At 40.8% G+C, this 20,257-nt stretch overlaps 1 protein-coding gene across 3 annotated transcripts; it reads right to left on the reverse strand.

Moving 5' to 3' along the window:
• Positions 1-93: 93 nt before the first annotated feature.
• ogfr (opioid growth factor receptor) lies at positions 94-7,636 on the reverse strand. 3 transcript variants are annotated; one of them, XM_020051376.3, is made up of 7 exons: positions 7,344-7,636; positions 5,719-5,787; positions 5,497-5,578; positions 5,322-5,400; positions 4,818-4,884; positions 4,443-4,591; positions 94-2,344 (listed from the first exon to the last, which is right to left on the reverse strand). In XM_020051376.3, exons 1-7 carry the CDS (start codon positions 7,470-7,472, stop codon positions 1,432-1,434), a joined length of 1,488 nt encoding a protein of 495 aa, XP_019906935.2. In that variant the 5' UTR covers positions 7,473-7,636; the 3' UTR covers positions 94-1,431. The 3 variants fall into 3 exon arrangements, with proteins under 3 accessions (XP_019906935.2, XP_019906936.2, XP_019906937.2); XM_020051377.3 differs by lacking the exon at positions 7,344-7,636 and adding an exon at positions 7,096-7,290; XM_020051378.3 differs by lacking the exon at positions 7,344-7,636 and adding an exon at positions 5,903-6,807.
• Positions 7,637-20,257: the final 12,621 nt, after the last annotated feature.

Here is a 20,257-nt window from a genome sequence, read left to right on the forward strand (position 1 = left end):
CACTGCACGACTCCAATCTTAGGATACATTCACACAAGCGTGTTGGAATCTGACGAATTGTCGTAATTAAAGAAACAGTTCACATTTTTAACATAGCTTGCACAATCTTAATTTTATTGTCATTTAAAAGGTCTGCGTTCGAAGGTTGCGTGAACAAAAGGTTTTCTAATTCAGTTCATCACCCCACCAAAAAGTGGAATAGCCTATATCAATTTACAATCCTTTTAAAACATGTATAATTTATAGTCGTTAATCGGCAAAAAAAATTTAAACAGCGTGACAACATCCCCGCGGGTAAAAACACAAAGATGACCCAGAGAACCTCAGAGCTGACCATGGTTGACCATTTCCCACAGGATTTTTCCTGAGACTTGTGTTACAATAAATTAGAAGATGGGGTGTTTGAGTAACCATTAAAAAAAAAAAAGACTTCAATCAATAAATAACTATGCTCCTCCCTGCTCACAACCTAAGGAAAGAACACCCACATTCTATTGATCACAAATTTCACCCAAAAACATCAAAACAAAAATAAGTAAATCTAATCAAACCAAAAAACGACATCACATTTTGTGCCAATACTGTGAATGCACAATGCAATTAAGCATTCAAATGCTCTTTTTATTTTATCTTTAATTTCATCATCTATAGATTGTCATTGAAACCTAAAATAAGTAACAATTTTCTTAAATTAAACGAACTCTCATTTCATTTTGGTGACATTCAGGGAAATATACTACAAAATGTAGTCTGAACATGGACACATTGAGCTAGATACTTCAAAACGTTTTAATTCCAGTGCAAAACAACCTTATTCACAGTTTTTAAATGGAGTGGTAAATAAACAAAAGGATGTAACAAGCAGGAATATTTCCATAGCATTCAAACAAAAAACATACATTGTTAACTTAAATGATATACTATCCCTATTAATCTTCTAACTTTAAAGCTCCCAACTAGTAATTGCAGGATCCACCAGTGAGAACGGACTCAGGCCATAACCAGAAACCCTTCCCCAACACTTTCAGATGTAAACAAATACATTCAGCAACACATACATCCAACATAAACAACATACCCACACTAATGTGAACATGGAGGACAGTACATGTAGGTACAGTAAGGCCTTAAAACTCAAATTAGCCCATTTTTTAAGGCTCTGCCCACAAAGCCCCCTAACTTAAGTCAGAATTCATGGCATTCTGGGACGATTGGACAGGTGTAAATAATATGGCAAGCCTTCAATCTAACCAAAAGAATCAGTCAGCAGGGAATAGCTATCACCATATAACTTATGCACATGCAATCTAATCCTTTCAGACAGGCATTAAGTGGCTAGGGGTCAATTTGGGATTGGCCATGTGTACACCAGTTTTCGTTTCAGTCTGCCCTTGGTTCCTCACCGCCACATATTCAGCATGACCCCATGTCTTAATCTGAACTTGGCTGGGTGGATCCCACATCCATCTGCTCTTCTCTAGTTCTCTCCACACCTTTCTCCCCACCCTTGTCCACATTGCTATACTCAGTCCGCGGGAATTTCTCTGCTCGTTCTACAGTGTCCGGTGGTAAGCCCTTCTTGGACAAATCCTTCTTGTGTGAAATCTTTTTGGGATCGTCTGCCTTTGACTTGCTAGACGTCGTTGCCGATGGGCTCGTCTGTTTGGATGGGCTGTTGTTGGAAACGACGGTGTCCTTCCCTGCTGCCGGAGCGCCGCCAGGCACCTCCCGGTCAACTGTTTTCTTGGTTGTTGGCCTCTCCATTTCAGACACATTGGTCCCAGCTTCGACTGTGTCACTGACGCTGTTGTTGTTGGCTTGACTGTCCTGTTGGAGACCTTCCTCTGCACTCGGATCTCTTTTGCCTGAATCGTCCATGTCTACATCAGTATCGTTAGCATTGCCATTCTTGGGTTGCTCAGAGTCCACCGGCCCAACAGTGGAGCCCTCTGCATGCTCATCACTGTCCGGCGTCTTTTCTTTCTGGGTTCCCGCTGGCTCTTCTTCTCTAGCCTTGGCCAGTATGGGGCGGACATCTTCCGATCCCTCTCCGTTCGCCTTCTCCGGTTTCGCCAGCTGTTTAAGCATTTTCCTGGGGCACCATACAAACTTGTCCTTAGGCTCAAAGTGTTGGAAGGCGTAGCGAAGAAGCCCTCGGCGATCCTTCTTGTCACGCACAGCAAAAAGGAAATAGTCGAGCACGCTGCGCTTGACGCTGCTCAGGGTCCTTTTGACCAGCGTCTCCTCCAGGAAGAAGTGCACCAGTGGGCTCTGATAGTGCTCAAAACCCAGCTCCCCCAAGCTCTTCAGGATGCGGGTGATGCGAAGGTTGTTATGCATGTTTCTGAGAGAAACAAGATGGAAAACAAACAATATTTAGATGGCTAAATCCTAATCAGACAGCAGGGTTCATATGGACATTGGCAAATCAAATACAAGGACATTCTCAAATACTTAGACATTTAAGGTCCAACATTGTATATTGTATTGTTTCATCACAAAAATGTATATGTCAAAAGCAACCACTTCTACAGGCCTTCTGAATGACAATATGGCACTTGCCAGCGCTCCAAACATAATCAACAAGTGGTGCTGAGTCTCTCAGTTGGTGGCACCAGCACGATTTGGTCCCCCCACCACAAAATTGACACAATAATACATACATTTTAGTAAAACATGTAGCATATTAGTTTATTCACCAAGGTTAATTCAGTAATTGATTAGACATTATGATGGGACTGATGTCCTTCACAGCTATGACCAGGCTACAAGCATTGGAACGTAGGGCTCCATGCATTGGTTAAGAAAGAAACCATAGATAAACCTCATGGAGTACAATCTCAGGTCCAAGAGGAGTGCGAGAATTTTGTCAATTTACTTTTTAATTAGTTGTGTCTGATAAGAACATATGCTGTTCTCAAAAAAGATTTGATGTGGTTTTACCACAATTGACTATTCTGAAGACCTGTCGATTGACTTGTCAGGAAACACGCAGAAGTGTTAAACTTAAATCATTACTAAATCACTGGAGAAATTAAATCACTGGAGGAATATATTGAAGTAGGAGAGCTTATAACTCGACAAAGGACATTTAATGAAGGAAATGTCAGGTTAACATACACTCACCTAAAGGTTTATTAGGAACACCATACTAATACTGTGTTTGACTCCCTTTCGCCTTCAGAACTGCCTTAATTCTACGTGGCATTGATTCAACAAGGTGCTGAAAGCATTCTTTAGAAATGTTGGCCTATATTGATAGGATAGCATCTTGCAGTTGATGGAGATTTGTGGGATGCACATCCAGGGCACGAAGCTCCCGTTCCACCACATCCCAAAGATGCTCTATTGGGTTGAGATCTGGTGACTGTGGGGGCCATTTCAGTACAGTGAACTCATTGTCATGTTCAAGAAACCTATTTGAAATGATTCGAGCTTTGTGACATGGGGTATTATCCTGCTGGAAGTAGCCATCAGAGGATGGGTACATGGTGGTCATAAAGGGATGGACATGGTCAGAAACAATGCTCAGGTAGGCCGTGGCATTTAAACGATGCCCAATTGGCACTAAGGGGCCTAAAGTGTGCCAAGAAAACATCCCCCACACCATTACACCACCACCACCAGCCTGCACAGTGGTAACAAGGCATGATGGATCCATGTTCTCATTCTGTTTATGCCAAATTCTGACTCTACCATCTGAATGTCTCAACAGAAATCGAGACTCATCAGACCAGGCAACAATCTTTCAGTCTTCAACTGTCCAATTTTGGTGAGCTCGTGCCAATTGTAGCCTCTTTTTCCTATTTGTAGTGGAGATGTGTGGTACCCGGTGGGGTCTTCTGCTGTTATAGCCCATCCGCCTCAAGGTTGCGCGTGTTGTGGCTTCACAAATGCTTTGCCGCATACCTCGGTTGTAACAAGTGGTTATTTCAGTCAAAGTTGCTCTTCTATCAGCTTCAATCAGTCGGCCCATTCTCCTCTGACCTCTAGCATCAACAAGGCATTTTGGCCCACAGAACTGCCGCATACTGGATGTTTTTCCCTTTTCACACCATTCTTTGTAAACCCTAGAAATGGTTGTGCGTGAAAATCCCAGTAACTGAGCAGATTGTGAAATACTCAGACCGGCCCGTCTGGCACCAACAACCATGCCACGCTCAAAATTGCTTAAATCACCTTTCTTTCCCATTCTGACATTCAGTTAGGAGTTCAGGAGATTGTCTTGACCAGGACCACACCCCTAAATGCATTGAAGCAACTGCCATGTGATTGGTTGATTAGACAATTGCATTAATGAGAAATTGAACAGGTGTTCCTAATAATCCTTTTGGTGAGTGTATTCCAGTGATTGATTTTATGAGTTCCTTATGTGCTTCCTGATGCACTTCAAATAAGTAATCACCGCAAAAAAAAATTAAGCCTAACTACTAGTGACTCACTTTTCAAGGTTGGCAAAACGTTCTCTCCAGTTATCAGCGCGTTTCACTTCGCCTGTTTCTTTGTTTACTAGTTGGATGCCATAGAACCCCAGCATCAGCTCATAGGACTCCACCAGCCTCTTCTTGGCTTCTTCACTCTCCCTGAAAGCCTGAAGTCACAGCCACAGTGGGCCAACAAAACAGAGATAAGACCTTACCACCCACAACACATCAACAGATGAGAAGCTCCACTTAAAACAATGTTTTGTTTGCTACATTGACAAGTCTTTCTTTAACATTTCAATTAATAGTAACCCTCAAAGTGAAAAGGGCCTTTCACAGTGCTGTAATCTGCTCTCAACACTATAAGAATCAAGCACAATGTGAAGCACTCACCAGGATCTCCTTCTTGGTGAGCTCAGAGGCCATGTAGTTCACCCCTGGCTCCCGCAGAGGAAACAACCTGAGATTAACAGTGGAGTACAATTTTAGATGGCTGCATATCAATAACAGAATATTGCAATAGCGTAACTGACGTTTCTATATTTAACCATAGCGTTAAAGGTAGTATCGCATTATCGCAAAATGCCTCTGCGTTTATAACTATTAAAGGTTTCCCTACAGTCATCCCCGTGCGAGGCAAATGAAAGACAACCTAAAAAATATAAATATACTGTATATATATATATATATAATGCTTTATAAAGTACAACTATACTACATGAAACTGGAATATCTATTAGCTTTAGAATTACATTTGTGTTACTGTACATCAAATTCTGGTTATCCATTTGGCTGTTTCAGGGGTCCACTGGGATACATTAGCAACCAATACATACAACTACACCTGAACAATACCGATAAGAGAATTGAAACATGTAGAACCACCACGCTACTTACCATTGAATGTAGGAATGAACTCTTTCCAACCTTTTGTAGTCGGTCTTCCATTCTTTATGAAATGATTCAATATATATTTCTAAATATAAATAAAAAGCATTACATATACACAATTACTTGTCATTACATATATTAACCAGCCTCTAGAAAACTTGGAAGATTAGCAAAAACCTACCATCAGGGGAGGAGGGGAATTTATTTAGATAGAAGTTTAAATTGATCATTTTCTCATCGGAGACGTCATCATCTGTTAGATTCTGTGAAGAAACACAAAACACAGTGAAATGTCTAGATGACATTGTCTCCTAACAACAGTGACGTCATAATTGGTCAGGAAACAGTCATACAAGAATTTTTGTCCCTATTAACATGTAATATCAAAGGACTTCAGACTTACAGGATATCCTCTTCTGTAGTTCTGCATGTCCTTTGCAGCCCTCATGTTTCTGGAAGAGGCGATTGAAAACTAAAAGATATGGTATGATAAGAATATTGGATTAAACATTTGGCAGAAATCAATTAGGCATTACTAAGCTCTTTCCAGGATGAAAATTCAACTGAACCAAAGGTAGATGTTTCACCCCAGTTTCCCTGTTTTTTGTATAGATGATAGTATAGTGGCAACTAAAGGTGGTTCGATTGATGGACCTGGCCGATTAATTTGAGCCTACTTGAGGTTTTCAAAACACTTCGTGTTGTCTTATGCTGAATGTGACCTATACTTTTTTTTGGGGGGGACACACGTTACAATGAAATATCAATCTACAACAAGGAAACTGCGTGGCAACCTGACCACCTGTCACGCGTTGCCGCATTAAAATGACTTCGTCTGGGTAAGTTGCTAGCTAGCGTGAAATGTTTGTTTTTCTGGAAAATCTTCCAGAAAACAATCAGTAATCACATAACCACTAGTTAGCTACACATGGTTGATATTACTAGTTCAATTAGCTTATGGTCTTATGAAGACCATTTCCTCCTCACAAAACAAATACCCCACAAATTGCCCGAATGTTACAATTATTTCATATGATGCAACGTTGCATCAATTAGGGTTGCCAGCCGTTCTGTATTTCACTGAAAGGATTATCGTTCCATTTCCATATTTTGACATATGTGTCTGTGTGTACGTCAAACTGTCGTGGTAACTATCAGGCGCCGGAACGATTAGACAGCAAGCAAATTGTCGGAGTCTGGTTTGGTGAATGCATACTGAAACTAGTTTCTCTGTGAATTAAATTTATAATGATGCTATGTCGGATTTGATATAGCACAATGTTAACAGAGCGGTGGTTAACGAGCTAGCAGTCTCTTTAGCACTTCATTCATTCGAGGTTCTCTTAATTGCCTTTGCCAGCAGCGCTTAACCTTCTCATTGAAAATCGTGTGAAACATGTGGTTTGGTTAACCATCCTTTGCTACTATTAGACAGCTAATCAGGTGCCTACTACTGTACTGCCTATGCAGCAAGCCAGTAGTAGACAATTAGCTAGTTCACCAGTTAAAATAGCGATTGCTACCGTTAGTAATTTAGAAATGAACTGCCCATACACGCAAGTTTGCAGCTTACTGGCGTACCAACTGGTATTTTGTAGTATAGCGGTTAGAGACAGTATACCGTATTTTTCTTAATCTCGTTAAAATAGCCTGGCTAGTACTGTACAGAGCCTCGGCTCAGTTACATTAGCCAGCCGGCTATATATAGAGAGCGTCAACATTCACAAACCAGTATAAACGTACTAATATAATGAAATAACAAAACTTTCGTGAAGTATACCTTTAGCTAACCACTGGTTTTAAACGACTACATTATCATAGCAGATAAAGTGTAGAAAGTAACGCTTGATAGTGCAGTGCCGGCTAAATGTAATTTTTCATCGTGTAAGTTAGCCAAATGAGTTCCAGCTAGCTCACGTTAGCAAGGCAGCTATAGGCCTAGGCTAGGGTTGGTTTTCTGCAAACTCGTTATAATTAATAGCGCGAACCTCCTCATAGACAATTATAGAAGATCGAAAAGCAACGTACAAAACCAGGCGTCCAAAGTAATTTAGTTTTGTCCTGGCAGAGACGCGTTTGGCTCTCTACTTGCTCGTCTCCTTCACTCTCCGTGTCCCAAGTAGAATCATACTCGCACACTAAATCGTCCTCCATCATTAAAAACACAATGTCAGAATATAATCTTAGGAAAGACTAAAAGAGAAATCAAACGCCAACCACGATCATAAGGCATGCGTTGAACTTCTAGTCCCAAATCTGAGGACTAACAACTACCAACCATCCCTCCTCCGGATGAGCAAAATCCATCGCTGCGTTTCGTATAGATAGTGGAAAATAAAAGCTCATCACTTCCGGGTCATGTATTTTTCAAATCCTCTAAAATAAAGGTCCCGAATTAGGTCGGAAATTATGGAAAATTTGCACAGTTATTTATGCATTTATAATAGTAAAGAATAACTAGAAGTATTTACACTACGGGATGTTTTTGTTTATTTTTATAGCCTAAATTACATTTTTGAATTGTTAAGGACACATCTACTCGGTACAGTCCGTAGTATACAAAACAACTTGCCCTTGAGACCCATATCCAAGATATATAACACTGCACAAAAATACATCAGTCAAATCTATAAAAATTGAACTTGTCTGTACTTCTCTTCTGTCAATCTGCTGACTAATTCAGGACAGTTACAAAGGAACAAATACATAATCATATACATATCTAAGCATGCCAACATAAACACAATAATACAATACGTACTGTAAATATTGCATATCACAGTCCCTAACATACAACAATGGGTTATTTTATATTTTTGTAATTAATTTGACAAAATCTCTTATTATTTGCTTGAATTATCTGGAGTGACCGAGAGTTCTGTTCACAAACAAACACAAGCAGACCCCACAGACAAAGCAAAACTGAATCAACCAAAACATGAAAAACCAAACATTTTTGCCACAAATTGGAATGCTACCTCGCTTTAAACATATACAGTACTCTAGAATGGCAATGAGGCAGGACAGCCATTTCATTATTAACCTATCAAAATCAGGTGGTGCTGGCCAGTTGAAGTAATCTGTGAGCAGATTTTTTTAAATATAATTTTTATTTTATTTTTAATTTATTATTGTAATTGGTACAGGAAACATGTAGCTATTAAAGCACTTAAAACAGACTTTACTTAAGTTCCATCTGGTCATGGCAATATTTACTACAGTGCGACTAGTTTTTTTCTAAACTTGGGGACTGTGAATAGACAGTGAAATCATGTGTCAATCAGGTGATTTCAGACATTCGTAATGTCACTTTCCAAATTGTAACACTGATGTATGTCTTAACTGTGTGGCACCGCATAAACAGACATCTCAGAAACATTAATACATCTACACCCTTCACAAAGAACAGTAACCCAGTAAAGACTGACATGTATATTATTGACATTCTGTGTTCATGTATGGTACATCTACTGTAATTCCTACAAGTGTTATTCTCCAGGACCAATTACCTATGTCCTCTGCAGCTCTAGGCAACTGGGCATTAGTCCAGGTGCAAAATAAAACAAGCCAGACATTGTATTTGGTTGAATATAATTTACTCTCAGAAAGACAGCTATTCACTGTTAGCACAGATTGAGCCATTAAGTTGGCTTCCCTCCAGACCTTTGGATAGACATTTTCCTCTAAACCTTTCCTCTGGTTAGGGTTTGTCATTCAAATGGAATAGAGGTAGATAGAACTGGTGGAAAGCAGGCTGGTTTGAACACTTTTGTTTTGTCAGCAACAATGGAAAAAGTACTTCCAGGTAAAACTATTTCTGAATAAAAGTCCCCCCATTTAATTCAGGAAAAGTGTCAATACCTACAATATATTTATTATTAATGTTATAGAAAAACCAGTCTAAACATTAAAGATGACTCATATTTGTTCATATTTAAGTGTCCCAAGGACAAATAAATGGCCTTCCAATGCAAAACGTGTTTACAAACTGTCTTAGCTAATAAACACAGTAAAATAGACTCATTTCAGTGTCCAATAAGCATATACTGTATGTTGACAGTTTGATGGAAACTGTGTCATATGTTTCTGGATTAATCATGATTTAGTTTTGTAAAAGTGAAAGAAATTATTATTATTATTTTGCTTTGAAACATGTTTCTCTCCCAATTTCATGATATCCAGTTTCTGAATAAGATACTTGCTTATTTTTAAGATACTGCTTTATTGCAGCAGCTCCCGAAGGACTCAGCACAGTTGATGTTGGGATATGTGTCTTGCGATGCCTTTTTGGTTCTTATCATACTGTGCACTCAAGATGGAAGTCTTACCAGAATGAGCTGGAATGAAGGAGTTTTTACAGCATGACTTTACTTGGAAACCATATTCAATGACCAACCCACCAAACTCGGATGGCGCCGGCCAATTCCGCCACCCTTTGTGGGACCCTTAGTTTAATCCACAGGCAAGATTTTAATCCTGACCTTGCCTTGACGTTGCTAACTGTGAAGCAGTAACTTCTAAAATGTGAAAAAGGGTGTGGTAGCCTACACGTTGTGTAAACACTTTGTTTCCTTCTGGATGCATGGAATGCTAAGCTGCAGATAAGCTTTATGTGTTTCCCACTGTAAAGATAAGGAGGCTTGGCTGTAAAATAGTCACAGAACACCAGTTCCTTGATGAGCTTCATGATGCACAGTAGTCAAGTTAGAAAAATAGCATAGCTATAGAACATAGAAAGTAGGTTTAGGCTACGTACCGCAGCACAATCTTCGTGCCATAATAAACAATTGGCTTCCTACCATAGTTCTTTAAAACCTCAGTAGATGTTACACAATAGGCTTCCTACCATAGTTCTTCTTTAAAACCTCAGTTGATGATGCACAATAGGCTTCCTACCATAGTTCTTCTTTAAAACCTCAGTAGATGTTACACAATAGGCTTCCTACCATAGTTCTTCTTAGACACCTCAGTAGATCTTACACAATAGGATTTGTACCATTCTGGAGTGGTTCTCTAGATCCAAAGTTGTCTGTATCTGGTTTGTCTTCAGCTTAGCATAGGTTTCCAGAGTCAACCCCTGTTGAAGTGTATTCTGCCTTCCTTATGAGGTCAACTATTTGCTAGCCTCTATTTTAGCTTTCAGTCAAACTAAATGTTTGTTTAAATGAAAGCAAAAGCATTTTGACCCTTTTTTCTCTTCCCCAGTTTCAGCATATCCAGTTGCGTCTACAGCCTGGTGTAACTCAATAACTCCCAACAGATTCAAAAGAGTTCCATATTGCAGCCAGTTTCCCTTATTGACATCACTACAAAACCATATTTTTTCTTCACACTGTTCTAACAACCAAGAAGTCACTCCGGTCAATATATCTGAGGGCACACTCACTTTGGCAACCTCAGTTGAGCATGTGCAAAATATGTATCTATATAATTTTTTGTTTCATAATATTGGGACTTTTCTACATGTTTAGATCTTTGAATACAACTCTGTTTTGTTGTTGCAAATCCTTTTTTTCTGGTCAGTGAAAACTAAAATGTGTTTTGATTAGGTTCGTTGATTGAGGATATTAGCATCTAGTTAATTACCTGAGGATGCCAACTATATACTGTTTCATCCTATTGTTTGTGCTTAGAAAACATGCCCTAGATGTTTCCACTCTATTTGATCATGTTGATCAGCTTTTTCAAAGATGTCAAATGTTTCATTACACAAAAACAACTTACATGGCTGCCTAAGCCGAATAACTGCAGGAGGGCACATGTAGAAATGGCTGAGCTCAGTCATGGTTTTTCCAAGCCAGCCGGGGAGCACAACTGAAAGTTGGAGGAGGTCCCTGGATCAAGGCAAGCCTTATTAATAAAAACATGGCAGGCCCTATTAGCAGTGGTGGCAGAGGAGATTAGGTGCATTGGTGGTGGCTCTCCGAGTTACAACATGTGTTGACCATTGAACTAAAAGATCAATCCATTCAGAAAGCAGTGTAGACCCAGGGAGATTTAGAACTGAGGGATTACAAGCAGGATAGGAACCATGCGAACTGGTAGGAACCAGACCCAGGATGCAGACATTGGAACACTCAGACAGGGCACCTATGGAGAAACAAATATATCAATAAATCTACCTTCACTGGATGTCAGGGGTAGGTACACCGGTTCCCTGACAGAGGGATCAGTGATGAACGCACTGACAGTTTACCAGGCCCGGGTACTGAATCAGAAGGTAAGCCCAGGTTGGTCTGCCAGATGTTGTGCCACTGGTTTCTGTGATAGAGGTGAGTCCAGTGGTGGGTGGTGGACACCAGACAGAGTGGCAAGTTACCAACTGATGATCAGGCTGGGAGTGCCTGTTGGCTGTAGTGTTGTATACTTTAGACAAGCAGACTGGAGCTCTGGGGATCACTTGCTGTGATGCACTTCTGGAACTACAGGGCTGTGACTCTGAGGGTCGCATTGCAAAGAGAGCCTGGATGCTGGACACTCTCTGGCTCTGTTGGCAGCTTGAGCTCTGGTGGTCAATTGTAAGGCTATATTTCTGCCGTTCACTTGGTTGACTGGAGCACCGGGAACTGCGTGGCTGAGTGTAACTCTGACCACTGCAGGGCTGCCTCAATCTCTGGCAACTGGAGCCATGGAGGCTGTAATGTTTCTGCCATTGGCTGAGGCATTGGGCATGCTGACATTGTTATGGATGGCAATGACTGGATGTACTTGAACATTGGTGAGTGCCAGGCTAGCTGCAGCATTAGAGGTCGCTTAGTTGGATTTAGTTCAGGACACCATTCTGCTTTTTGGTTTGGAGCTGGCTTGAATGGGCTTGCTGCAAATCTGGTGATGGCATGGCTGACTGGAAATCTTTAGCCCTGATGACTGGAAGGAGTGCTGGTTGGCCAGTCAGCATGCTGGGGTATATGTGGCTAATGAACTGCTCTGGCGACCAAGTTCTTCAAGAATGCTGCACTGAATGGAATGAAGGATGTAGGGATGCAGGCCAGGCTGAAGGAGGCCACCATTAACCAGAATATAATGGCAGACCGAGTGATCCTCCAGTTATCTGGCTCTCTTACGCCCATCTGTTCTGGTCCAAAGACAACGGCAAATGTCGCTTGGCAACAGTCCAGTCTCTTGCAAGAGACACTTGGTGGAAAATATCTCCAGGGCATCAAACCTCTCTTGCAGGAACAGGTCGTGATAGCATATAACCTGTATTTAGTTCACAGGTGGTCAGGGTACATAGTTCATACTTGTCATGTTCCTGAAACAGCAGTTAAGAGGTTGATCCATGAAGTTGCAAGTAACAGTTGAAGAACAGCCCCAGATCCCAGGTTAAAGGGAGACAACTCAGCTGGAGACAGGGCTCAAGAACACATTGTTGTAGCCAACCTCAACCTCAGCGCCATACCTGCATTAAAGGTGAATGGGATATACTGATGATGCAGTTTATTTGATAGATGTGGCATTGTGGAAACTGATGCGCAAACACTAATGTTGTCCAGATATTTTACCAAGACAGGTGTCCAGATGTGTTAGTTAAAGAACAGGAGAAGAACGGGAGAAGAACAGGAGAAGAACAGGAGAGGTCCAGAGGAGAATTAAGCAGCACAGAGGTGCAGGAACAGACACATTTCTTGCAGCTGGTGACTGCTGGAGGACCAAGCAGCCTAATCTGGTCCAAATCAAGAAATGACCTACAGCTAATTGGTTAGGTATGACTGTTAAGGATCATAGTGGCCAGCCTACAACCAATCAGAAGTCAGTTTATGGTCAGAGGGCAGTGAAAAAGATTAACAACCAGAGAGCTGGGCACTAACAAGAAGAATGTGAACAACATACTTATCTGGCCAAAGCATGGCTAGCTAGCAGCATCTGACCAAACACAGAGTACATTATCAGCGCTTGGAGAGAGTGTGAGGTGAATGCGGAGAGTCTGATTGGTTTTAATAGAAGGAAAAGAACTGTCACGTGAGAGGGGAGAGCGAGACTATGTGGCACTAACTAAAAAAAAACACACACATTGGCAAATAGTCCCACAGTGCCATCTGCAGGACATTCTGCAAGACACAGGCATTTTTAATTGACAATAGATGCACAAATCTATCCAACATCCATCCATTATCACAATTAATAGCATTAAAAGGAGTATACACTGTTGTCTGCAGAGAGGTGAAGGGGACGATAACAAACCGTACATGCAATTTAGACATTACATACTTATATACTGGATTCAACAAGTAAAACCTGGTAATGAACAGCAATCAATTTAGATTTTGACAGTGATTATCGTTTGGTCCAGTCCAACTCTATGTAATCTCTGTATTTTTCCAGTTAATCCAGGATTTCTTCTTTCTTATCCTTACACACTGCCTGCAGTAGTGAATGCCAGAGTTACTATGGTGAAACAGTAAGTCCTGTTAACAGTACATCTCTCTCAACACATGCACACAAACACACACACACGTAAACGCATACACATGCGCGCACATGCATTGAAGCGTGCGCGCAACTATGTGTTCCCCGGACCACCAGTTGAAACCTGGTGTGGGCACTGGGACAAGGGCGGGAGCAAGTCTGTAACACTGACACACAAAGATACACTCAATCATGAAATTCTGACTAATGTCATTTCTATAAAAGCAGATTATTAATGTTATCACATCTTAGGCTATGTTGAATACGCTAGTTAGCATAGTTGGTATGTATCTGCGAAGTGCTGCTCCAAACATGAGGATCGATTGTGCACAGAGGTGATGTTAATGTGATCATGTAATTGGATTTGTGATGACTGTGGTCTGCTTATCTTTTTGACAGTAATTGGACAGCAAGCCGATGAAAGCTCATGCTTTTCCCACATAGATATCAAACCATTATAGGATATAAATAGCATCATGTGCTATCAAGGGGGTATTCTGTGTAGAATGGCCACTAGCTTGGGTGCTATTTTTGGTTCCAGTTACTGTGGAAACTGCAGTGCTATTCCAGCTTCTAGGATTTGGTGTTAATTTCACAGTTGCTGCTGCAGTTGGGTCATATTGCATGGATTCAGTTTAGATTTGGTTGGGTCATATTGCATGGTTTCAGTTTGAATTTAGTTGGGTCATATTGCATGGATTCAGTTTGGATTTTGTTGGGTCATATTGCATGGATTCCCTTTGGATTTGGTTGGGTCATATTGCCTGGATTCAGTTTGGATTTAGTTGGGTCATATTGCATGGTTTCAGTTTGGATTTAGTTGGGTCATATTGTATGGATTCAGTTTGGATTCAGTTGGGTCATATTGCATGGTTTCAGTTTGGATTTAGTTGGGTCATATTGCATGGTTTCAGTTTGGATTCAGTTGGGTCATATTGAATGGATTCAGTTTGGATTTGGTTAGAAACCGGCACTGTACTGTAAGTATCCACTGTTCAGTTGCTACACTGTCATTGTTGAATTACGGTGGCATTTGGGTAATGTATAAAAAAGATACAAATGTAATTTTTTAAGTATGTGGGTACAATATAGAGTGAAAATCATAAAGCTGACAAGTTTGTGTATACATTGGTTGGCCTTTACATTTCAGAAAATGTGTTTTTCTGATTTTAAGGGTGTGTCATCAGACCACTGGCCTCACCTGTCACCCAGTGAGTGCTGTGATGGAGAACGGGGACAGCATGGAAGAGTGTGTTGAGGTGCTCCATTCAGATGTTTTCACCACTACGGGTACTGTTAGAATCTATGTGTCACGCCAGTGTCTCTCGACAATCTGTGGTGTGAAGACACACGACACCGTAGCGTGTCACTGGCTCTTATCAAGCGTCCCCACGCACACTGATGCGTTTATGCATAGACACACACATCCAAACATAAACCCTTTATCTCAGTATACTTAGCCCTCAGTACTTGAGTTTAAGAGCATACATTTGTACAAGCCCTGTTCAGTGTAACTGTTTGACTAACATGCCAGACAGTAATGTACTTATGTGTTTGAGCTGCTTTGTGGTGAGGCACGTATAAGGCTTTAGGCTTTTATAAAGCGCCTGCTTTTCCCCCTTCATTTAAGATGTTTATTTTGCCAACATAGGCACCCTTCTAGGTATTTTACTATATATGATATCCTGTGGGTACTATTTGCATTTAAATTGGCAAAAAAAAAAAGTGTTTATGGCAGAATAAAAAAAAGAAGAGTAAGTGACTGATGTGTCTGATGAGGAATTAAAACCTGTCACCTGATCATTTGTGTTCAGTATGGTTGGTGAATCACTCTCATAAACCACTAGTTTATCTACAGTTTGCACAGTATTTACATGAGGTTGTACACCTATAAATCTCCTGGTCTCCGAAGCACCCTGCACACATTGATTAAAGCCAATGTATATTTCTTAAAGAACAGTCAATATAGTAATTTCTGTACTGTGTAAATAGTTGCTTCATATGAATATTCACTTAATGTTCCTAAACACATTTTTGGATTAGGGAAAATCCTTTCTGCTTTAGTCTAACACACACATACACACACACACTTAGCGTTTGTACTGTTTGTACTTTTTGGACCTATTACCAAGACGTCTGTTCCAGTTGATATGATTTATGTAGTCTCAATTATCAATCTGTTACTGAGATGGCAGTTCCAGTTGATATGATTTAGGTAGTCTCATAATCAATCTTCTCTACCACAACAGTCATTCTCAATGGCTGGGTTCCAAGAGGAATTTACAGCTCACTTTGCAAGCCAGCATTGAGGTTAATTTAACTATGCAGTATATATAATCAGCCAACCGGCTGCAATAGGATTGTCAGATTACTCATTTTCTCTACAAAATGGCGTTGAGTTTTGTTCAGCTTACTATTGTAGCACTTTACCCGTTCAGGGCCACAGGAGTGCAACTGCGTGTGTCATTGTGAACACGTTCATTTTGTATGTCCCCACCAGACACTTTCCTGACACGGCAAAATACCAAAAGCAGTGTTGATTGTCTGAAATAGACCCACGGTTCTATTATTCTGCCTGCCAAGTCATATGCTTGTTGACACACATAACCAGTTTGTATAAAATTATTGACTAACATGTACAGCATTTGTACAATTTCTTTTGTGTCCAGTGTCCAGTGAATTTGTTTTTTCGAAGTGTCTGGTCTGGCCAAGGTGTAGAGCTGCATCAGAAGGATGCGTTATCTCAGGCGGTTGCTTCACAAGTATACATTGAATCCATATCTTTGTTTTTTTTTTTTTTACAGTTTATATAGAAAACATTCTCACACTATGTAGATAAACATTACTCCATTATGAGAAGGTTGACAGGAAAGGAAATAATTACCCAATGTTAGATGACAGCTGATATGTTTGTGAGGCTTTTTTTAAAACACCCACAGTGTCCCTTTGAGGTGTCTGTCCATGGTACAGTGTGTGTCACATCAAAGAACCGGTAGAACAATCGCCACACAGCTGCGTTTGTGTGTATTTGTGTGTACGTCTTCATATGTGTGTGTGCTGAGTGTGGATAGTCTGGTGTTTTGACAATGTAGCCGTATCTTTATTACTCTAAGAAGTCACACAGCTACAGAGATGTAGTTACGTCACACTCATATTAGCCAGGGAACCTAATCAATGACGTCAGTGCAAAACGTCAGGTTCAACAGAATGGTCATTAGTAGATGTGTGATCAAAGGAGAGGTCAGTCTAAGCCAATGTGAATGAGGCCAGGCTTGGGTCTGGGGATCTGAGAACCTAGGACAGCTGTTATCACTTCATAAATGACCTCATACCAACAGAAAACACACACATCCTCTTTTTTCAAATTGTCCTTGTACAGTCATCACTGGATCATTCTCATGTGTTCTATCTAAAGTCAAGGTCAAAGCAAGTAAGAATTTCTTCCATTCTTTCAAAGTGTTTCATCTAAACTGTGACAGACATACTGTAAAAACGTCAGGGTGTGCGGTGTGCCTGAATAAAGTCCACTTCTACATGAAGCAGTTGGTATGCCTCTGTCACAAATTTGTGACACTTTGGTCATTATTTTCAATACCTTTCAAGAACTTAGTGCAGGCATTTCAGGATTCAACTCAATGCTTTGTACACAGCTCTTCCAAAGAATAAATCCCAGCTTTGAAAAAAGATGATGAGGAGATGAATGAGGTTAGCAAAGAACAAAATCCCCTGAGAGCAATTACTTTTAAATTCATCCACCATGTTGTGAATGGAGAACAAATTGAGGATTACGTTTGAGATTGAAGCTGAGCATGCAGCATTAAGAGGGTATCAGTCTCTGGTCTAACCCACTCCACACCAAATGTTTCACGTCCTTCCTACCCCTGCTGTCACTGTTTCAGTCTCTCTGTTTCTCTGTCTGTACCAGGGTGTGTGTCTAAACTCTATGAATATAGATGTGTTATCATCAGTGCCAGGAAGACACTTGAGGGACCCACTAGCCCTCCAGTCCTCCTCCTCATCTCCCTTAGCGACAGGGCCCTTTCTGCATCGTCCAAAAGGATGCTAATACTACAGAGTTCTGTGGTTGCGTGTCCTGACTCACAGCCTGGTTGTCGTGTGCACCTCTCAAGACACTGAAGGAGGGGACACTTTTTCCCTCTCCCTGCCACTCTCTCCCTCACGTCAGCTCAGAGGATAAGTAGGCTCGAGTCACCTGGAAAGCCCCTCACTATCTTCATAATCACGGTGTAGCAATTACCAGTCATGAGTCTGGGGGCTGCTGAAGTAGCGTGGCTTAAAAGCCCCCACTTCAGCGTTTTGCCTTTCTGGTTGTTAGATGTTATAATGTCCCTGCTGGTTGTCGTATGTTGCGTTGTCTACGTGGACTTGTCTCCCTACACGTTCTTTCACTCAAAAAGCCATTCATCTCTCTTACTTGTGTGTTGTTCCTCCTGTTTCCCTATGTGGTACAGCTCTCTCTGCTCCACTCCCCAGACGTTGATTTATTTCCTAAAGTTTGACTTCTTCCTAGGAGCTTCGTTTTCTAAGCTGTTCTCTGCGTGTTACATTTACATCTCTCCCCAGGAGCTGGTGTTGAATCAGCTTTGCTGGGAGGAGTGCCTGCAGGCTCCCAGTCTTCTTTTCACTGACGGATGCCTCCTCCTCTTATCTTGAACGAGGTGTGATGTACAAGACATTTGTCTGAAGCGGCATGGAGGACAGATCAGAGAGTAAAACGAGACGTGGAAGAAATAATTTTAGGTGCCACCTTTGAAATGCATGAATCCCCCCCTCCAAGTTCCTCCTCCCATTTTGCTGTGATGGCCGCCATTGATGGACTGATATGTGTCATGTAGACAAGATATACATTTGCTTGATGAAACGTCGAAGTTTTAGCCATTTCTAAGGATGTTTTCTAACATGGCCTTTAATCTCTAGGTATCTCAAAAAGTATTTTTTTGAGCTTCAGTCAACTAATTAAAGAAAATTGGTTTAAACCCAGCAGGTTCTTGTTTGCAGTTGTAAGGGAATCTTGCAGAGGTTCCAATAAAAGCATATAGAGAGCCTGATATCCTGACTAGAGTGCCCCCTGAAAAATAACACAGCCCCACATGTCAGCGAGGGTGGGAAGTGGGAAGCCGCAAAAAAACATTGTAAAATAAGCAAGGTATTTCAATCAGTGGACCTACACATCACTAGACAGCTCGCTGGAACAGATGATTATGTCTTTAATGGATGTGTGGGAGAACAAATAAAAAGAGGGTGACATACTCTACACATTTATGGGATACTAGGTTCCAGTTGTCAGGTGTGAAATAAATTCAACAGGGAGATTAGTCTTGACTGGACGGAAGGATGAAACACTAATTTTAAAGCACTTAAAAAAATAATAATACATGCTGTGATATTTACAAAATGTATGAAACACTGTCTGGGTTCTTACTCAACTCACACTTGATGCCTGGAGTGTATCACTAAAATATTTAGAGAGAATATATTTCACAGTTTGTTTCAGATGTTTTTTCCCCCAGACAGAGCCTCTCTTTTTCTGACGACACTTTGATCCCATAGACTCAATACCATGTACTCAGTAGCCCCCATGTGAATAGATTAAATCACTGACTCCCTTCCTCCCTGACGCCTGCAGCAGTAGAGAAGGATACAGAAAGGCAAAAAGAATTGATGGGTGGCTGTTAGTTCTGCAGGTGCATCAGTTATCACTGGAGATGTAATTGATTTAGTGTGAGCTGCTTTGAATCACAACAACTGGGACTTCAGTGCTCCGCATTAACCACTTAACACAGAGCACAGGATCTCTCTGAGAGGAGAATGCACTGCTTGGTCCAAATAGACAACACAATCGATGTATCAAATGTATTTAAAATACACTAGGTGACAACTTCAGCAGTTGTCACCTAGTGCACATACAGATACCTAGCTTAAAACCTCAATGAGAAAGAAATGCAGACGTTTAAGACGTTTAACAGTGGCAATAAAAACTCCCTGTTAGTGTTGGAACCTAGGAAGAAACCTAGAGAAGAGACAGGGTGCTCAGTCTGTTTATTGTCTGTGCCTGGTGGAGATTATACTAGTATGTGGCCAGACTTAGGCCAGATTGTTCATTAATATCATCAACATTTTCACATAATCAATGGTTTTTGAACTGCCAACTGGAAAGGGACAGGGACACGGTATATAATGTAACAGGCCACACTGTTACTAACTGTAATAATATATCCAGTAGTAATAGCACATGATGGGACAAGTACTGTATATAACAGGCCACACTGTTTCTAACTGTAATAATATATCCAGTAGTAATAGCACATGATGGGACAAGTACTGTATATAACAGGCCACACTGTTTCTAACTGTAATAATATATCCAGTAGTAATAGCACATGATGGGACAAGTACTGTATATAACAGGCCACACTGTTTCTAACTGTAATAATATATCCAGTAGTAATAGCACATGATGGGACAAGTACTGTATATAACAGGCCACACTGTTTCTAACTGTAATAATATATCCA

This window comes from Esox lucius, chromosome 12 (assembly GCF_011004845.1).
Source record: "Esox lucius isolate fEsoLuc1 chromosome 12, fEsoLuc1.pri, whole genome shotgun sequence".
Classification (NCBI taxonomy): domain Eukaryota; kingdom Metazoa; phylum Chordata; class Actinopteri; order Esociformes; family Esocidae; genus Esox; species Esox lucius.